The sequence below is a fragment of the Gigantopelta aegis genome, chromosome 4, assembly GCF_016097555.1.
Source record: "Gigantopelta aegis isolate Gae_Host chromosome 4, Gae_host_genome, whole genome shotgun sequence".
Lineage (NCBI taxonomy): Eukaryota > Metazoa > Mollusca > Gastropoda > Neomphalida > Peltospiridae > Gigantopelta > Gigantopelta aegis.
This window is the reverse complement of record NC_054702.1, coordinates 48,470,008-48,476,007: the sequence shown is the minus strand read 5'-3', so window position 1 is coordinate 48,476,007 and position 6,000 is coordinate 48,470,008. Positions and strand designations below refer to the sequence as shown.

General features: G+C 35.0%; 1 protein-coding gene across 1 annotated transcript in view; it reads right to left on the bottom strand.

Moving 5' to 3' along the window:
- Window positions 1-234: 234 nt before the first annotated feature.
- Window positions 235-6,000, bottom strand: part of LOC121370648 (tRNA (guanine(37)-N1)-methyltransferase-like) — a 46,024-nt gene continuing 40,258 nt past the window's right edge. Inside the window, exon 4 of the mRNA XM_041496026.1 lies at window positions 235-1,694. Within this exon, the coding sequence (XP_041351960.1) occupies window positions 1,663-1,694 (32 nt within the window). The 3' untranslated portion in view covers window positions 235-1,662. The remainder of the gene's footprint in view (window positions 1,695-6,000) is intronic.

The window sequence follows — 6,000 nt, the reverse complement described above, 5'->3', positions numbered from 1 at the left end:
CATTCCAGAAACGAGTTATAGCGAAAACGGAACCATGCCATAATGGCCCCAAACGAAAATGGAACCAATTGGACCAAACGGAACCCAGCAGTGGCTGAAACAGCATCACAATCTATGGCTATATGGCTAAAATGGAACTACCCCCCCACCCCCCACCCCCAAAAAACCCCCCACCCATGTATGGCAAAAACGGTATCATTACAAGTTGTGTACGATATCTTCAATAAAACAACAGCTATAATAATCATTTATTATTTCGTTTTATTTTTATGTCTAGTAACAGGTAGCTAGAAGTCAGTGGAATGCAATCAATTTCACCAATCCACTGAAATTATTGCCATTACACTGAGGTACTGTTATAGCCAAATCAGTTTCGTTTTTGCCAACAAAAATGGTTCCGATTTAGACTAGCCTAATTCCCAGGAAACAGGGCCTGTCAACAGTTCCTAAAAAATATTTGTTTATGTTCAAAGTCTGTTGCCGGTGTGTTTTGAATAGATTCTTCTATTAAATACTTGCTGGATGTCACTTGAATTTTGTAAATCTATATGAAAGAAATGTGTATAATGTAGTCTGGATCAGAATATTTCAACATGTATTGATTTGTCAGTCAAGGTTTGGGGTCTGATTTCGTTCGTTTGCCATGGGATGTTGATAACTTACGAAGTGGTCTTAATGTTTTTTTCATTAAATATATATATATATATATATATATATATATATATATATATATATATATATATATATATATATTAAAATATTGCTAACAAAAGTATATTTTCTATAGGCTGGCAGAATAGTAGAAATTCTGGCGGACTAGTAAATTTGTGTTTGTTTCGGATCCGACAGGCTAGTTAAATAGTTTCCATTTCTGCACCCCTGTTACACATATTACTCAGTAATCTTGTTTTAAACTATTAAACCGGTCAACCCACATATTCATTATGACATCAGAGAAAGCTAAAATATGTCATTTCTCACTGGAATATACCACTTTGATAGCAGTCAATATATTTTGGTTTGGAAGGGTAACAACACATTGTTATGCATTTTAAAAGACATTTTGGGGGTGTTAAATTTTAAAGTTTTCTGACATCAGAACATACCAAATGCATCCTAAGTGAAAATTTTTGCAGACCAAGTATGTTCACAGCTTTGCAACTTATTGCTTGTACATCACTTTTACTTGTAGTACAGACATCCACCAGCAGTAACTAATTAGTTGTTGTAGCCACATTAGTAACAAGAATTCTGTAGAATTAAATGTCTTGCCTACTATAAACAGAACTTTGCATAATATATGTTAAATTTAAAACATTTTTAATAAACTGTAAAAAAATTAAAAAAAATTGTGATGTAAAATTCATGATTAAAATTTTATAATTTAATTTAAGATATTTTAAAAGATGCCTGAGATGTGGCTATAAACCTTGTTGCACTGGTATAGGATTTAGTTTAAATGAAGTCAAATATGAACACTCAATGCTGAGCAAACAACTGCCATTGCCATTGCCACTGAAAAAGTAATGCCTATATGTCGCCTTTTGACTGCATGAAGGCAAGACAAGTATAAAAATGAAAGAACCCACAAATACATAATTTTGAACCATTGTTCAGTGTGGAGACAATCAAAGCACACTATTTCTTCCACTTGCAACAATGTCAGTTCAGTCTGCTTTTCTTCACCTCTGGTTCTGCAACGATAAAACATTTAAAAATCCACTTAAAGTTGAAATTTGGAATCAATTCCCCGTTTCTGCACATTAGATAATAATACTTTTGGTGTGAAGTAGATTATGTGAGTATAATCAAAGGGTATTGGAGAACAGTGTGTGGCTGTAAAGTTAACGAGGATGATTTATTCTCATTACATGATACAATATCCCTGAAAGTGCTGGTTGAACAACATGCACAATTCTTTAAACAAAATGGCTAAATATATATATTATTATGCATTATTTATCAAATTTTTCTGCATAACATTTCATTCCCAAATATGACTTAAAAATGCAGCTCAAAAAGACTGTCATGACAGGCAATCACAGAAGATTTTGGACGTGATATGGTGCATATACAGTATTATTATATAAACAATCATGAAAATTATAACAGGTCACAAACCCCATAAAAAGCCTGGGGATATACTCTTTTGTTTAGCTTTTGATTTACAGACACTCTTGGAAGCATTCCAGTACATTTTAAATTAAGTTTTCGATTTTAACTGTCAATCCATCCTACCTGACCCCAGCTGTTGGCATCTTCCAATGGCTGTGGTACATTCATTTTGCATATATTGTAAAAGTAAATAACAAAAAAAAAAAGCTAACCCAGATGAATTTGAAATACATATGCTTTGGCACGTATACATGTATTTATTGATATATAAATTTTTTTATAACAAAAAAAAAAAATGAATGAATGAATGTTTAACAACACCCTAGCATATTAATGAAAAAAGGAAAGAAAAAAAAGAGAAGGCATTTAGTAAATTTAGCTAATTCACCCCTCTACTTTCTTTCTCCAATCTGGCTAGACCCCCATTTCTGGTCCCTTTGCCAGATTTCTTGGATGACAAGAAAGCAGACCAGTTAACTGACCTGCCTATCCTTTGAAATTTAAAAATTAAAGACCCCACACCAATTCCAAATTCAGTAGAATTATTGTTTTTTGGGGCCAACCGTTATATATATACAGTCACACTTTGTTACAAGGACCATGTTCGTCCTGAGTCACTCTGTCGTTATACTGAAATTGTCTTTATATAAGAAGTCACCATATCGTACATTCTATTTTACTACAAACAATAACTTTTACTTCTAATATAGAGGCTCTTTTAGGGCAAAGAATTAAGTTCTTGCATTCACTTTCTAAAATTCTTTCTTTTTTATCACTGATTGAATCCAAGATGGCTACCAAAATAACTGTCAAAACAAAGAACTGTTCACTTAATATACATCATCTGCAACAGTCATTTTGAAACTAACTGCTATGTTTTGAGGGTGTCCAGTCCACTAAATATATACAAGTAATTAAAGTTATCTGAAGCACCATCTAAAATAATAAGTATTAAGCCAACCACTGTCTTAGGGGTGCATCAATCTACTTGTTGTATTAAATCAGCAAGCCACAACCAATGGCTGGTGTTTTGGTAAAGACTGTGGAATCAGTTTTTATAATCATTCACATTTTCTGTCTTTTAATAATGAATATTTATACTTTATCACTGCAGTTTATTGAACATATCAATTTGTCCCAACTGTTCTCACTGTAACATTGCAATTACTAAGTATCTGGTTATGCCTATAATATCACCATAATAGAAGCTATATATTAAAACAATACAAGACTTGATTATTCCTTTAATTACATGACTAAAGGCTTATTTTTAAATGTCTACAGATTTAACCAACACATCAATAACTCATACATCATGAGACACAGTCGGCTTGCGATGAGATCAAGAATGCCAAGTAGCTGTGTGTACTGCCAACGTTCTATGGCATCTGTAATTATGTAATGTCATTGTAAAGAGGTGTTTTCAGATGTCCGATGCATGTTTGTTCTTAATTTGCTGTCAACATTGATGTACATTTGTTCCAACAATTTGTGCTCAGATGGTGTAAATGTCATAGTAACGACAGTCATTGTAACAAAGTGTGACTGTATATATATATACACCCACCCACCCTTTTGTGACGAATACTTAAGAATGCAGAAATTATGAAAACAAATAATGTGCCAATATGAAACAGACATGTTCATTGTTTAAAACACCACACTGCGTCCATTTCAATGGTCCAGATACCGACTCCAAACCCTGAGTGAGTGCTCCGCAAGGCTCAATGGGTAGGTGATAACCACTTACACCGACCAGTGATCCATAACTGGTTCAATAAAGGCCATGGTTTGTGCTATCCTGCCTGTGGGAAGCGCAAATAAAAGATCCCTTGCTGCTAATTGGAAGAGTAGCCCATGTAGTGGCGACAGCGGGTTTCCTCTCAAAATCTGTGTGGTCCTTAACCATATGTCTGACGCCATATAACCGTAAATAAAATGTGTTGAGTGCGTCGTTAAATAAAACATTTCTTTCCATTTCAATGGGTTAATTTGGACATGTCAGTACCGTATATGATGTCCACGAGACTCAACAACACTTTGACACCTTCTGTGCATACTACCGATCAGGTGGCTAATGCGTTGATGTGGAATACGACCCCATTCCTCCTGAAGCACCTGCTGCAGCTCATTCAGAGTCCGAGGTTGCAGTGGTCGTTCGGAAATGGCACGTTGAACCATGTCTACGGATAGTTTGTGTGGAAACACGAAGTCCAGCTACATTCTGGAGGTGGTTTTGCAAATAAGTTGCATTCAAAGTAGGTCGACGATACGCTTCTATAACAACGTGGCGATCATCATGTGGCATTGTTACCTTTGATCGACCTACACCATGATGTTGGTTTACTCTGCCAGTCTTAACCTGAATATCATGCTTTGGGATACGTTAAGTTGAGCTGCCACATGAGCTTGAGGTGCCCCATTTTCAAGCAATCCAACACATCTGTTCATGTCATTGTTGTTAAACATCGTCTTTGATTGTGTGGAGGCATACGGTTATATTCAATATTAAAATGATGATAAAATCTGCTCAAATTGTTTACCGTGCCTTGAATAACTTTGCTAACTTTCAAATGCATGGTCACAGATTGCATATGCAATTCATGCTTTGTGCTGACAGCCAAACATCATTACCGTAGATAATTTGGTAAAATACAGGTGAGTTGTTTATTTTATGAACTACAATCTTTTTTATGTACTTTCCATGGATAAAACATTGTTAAACTGCAATCTATAACAAAAGTCGAGCAGTATATATACATACCTCACGCAATGTCAAAATCATAGAGCGAAGTCACTTCTCTCTCAAACTTTAAGAGAGGGCGAAGTTTTTAACAACAGGGAGACTTGAATTTTTAATCCAAAAAATAAGAAGTTAACTTAATACAGGTGCAACTTTTACAATCTGTATTTTAGTTTATTTTAGTCTGTACTACTAATTGATGGATTTGTGCTCTATAGTTTTGGGGTTTTTTTTAAATGGCCTTTCCACATGTCGCCTTCTTTAGAAATAATGAAATGTAATTATAAAGCACTAATTTAACCGTTTAGAATTCATTCTCTTACAAGTTTGTCTTCTCATTTCATTTAATACCTACTCCATGCAGTGTATTGTTCTAGTAGATTAATCTACCATGGTCAAGCTTAGATTACCCAGAGGCGATTAAATGTGGTCCACCATTAGTTTGTTAATGAATACACTGTGGAGTTGTCAAACTGAATGGGTACTAGTATCTGTGAAGGTGTGAGCATTGCTTATTTGATGCACCTTAGTATTAGTGTTTACAAACAAAAAATGTTTCAAGAATTTACTGTGGCCGCTAAACACGGACACTTTAGTGACTTCAGGATCCTGTTTAACTGGCCGTTGGGTATGTAGGACAGGCCACTGCTATTTTATAATTTCAACATCTGGTTTTTTATGTTGCATTTATTCATTATGACAAAGTCTACGTAAAACTAGTTAATTACTTCAACTATTAGCTTGACCGTCTATCTATGAGCCTGTCGCATGATTTTGTGGTGCCAGTGTCTCTTCAAACGCTCAGGCCATTCACACTTAATTATTATTTATGAATAGGTGTTCCTCAAGTTCTTCACCATTCATCCGTGATTGTGTACATTGCAAGTGATGGTTATTTTCAAAAAGGCGACACAGATTTCGCCTTACGGTGACAGGCACGGCAAAGTCAGGTCAGGTCCGGTTGTGTGAGCCCTGTATATAGGCCTATATATTATATGTGGGTTGTACTTCAGTATTCGTCACAAAAGGGTGTGTGTGTGTGTGCGTGTGTGTACACCTCATAAATAAATATATGACAAAAAACTGTATTTTGATTAATTTGTCTGTTTGTGTTATTATAACATATATAAAAGAAATGGCAT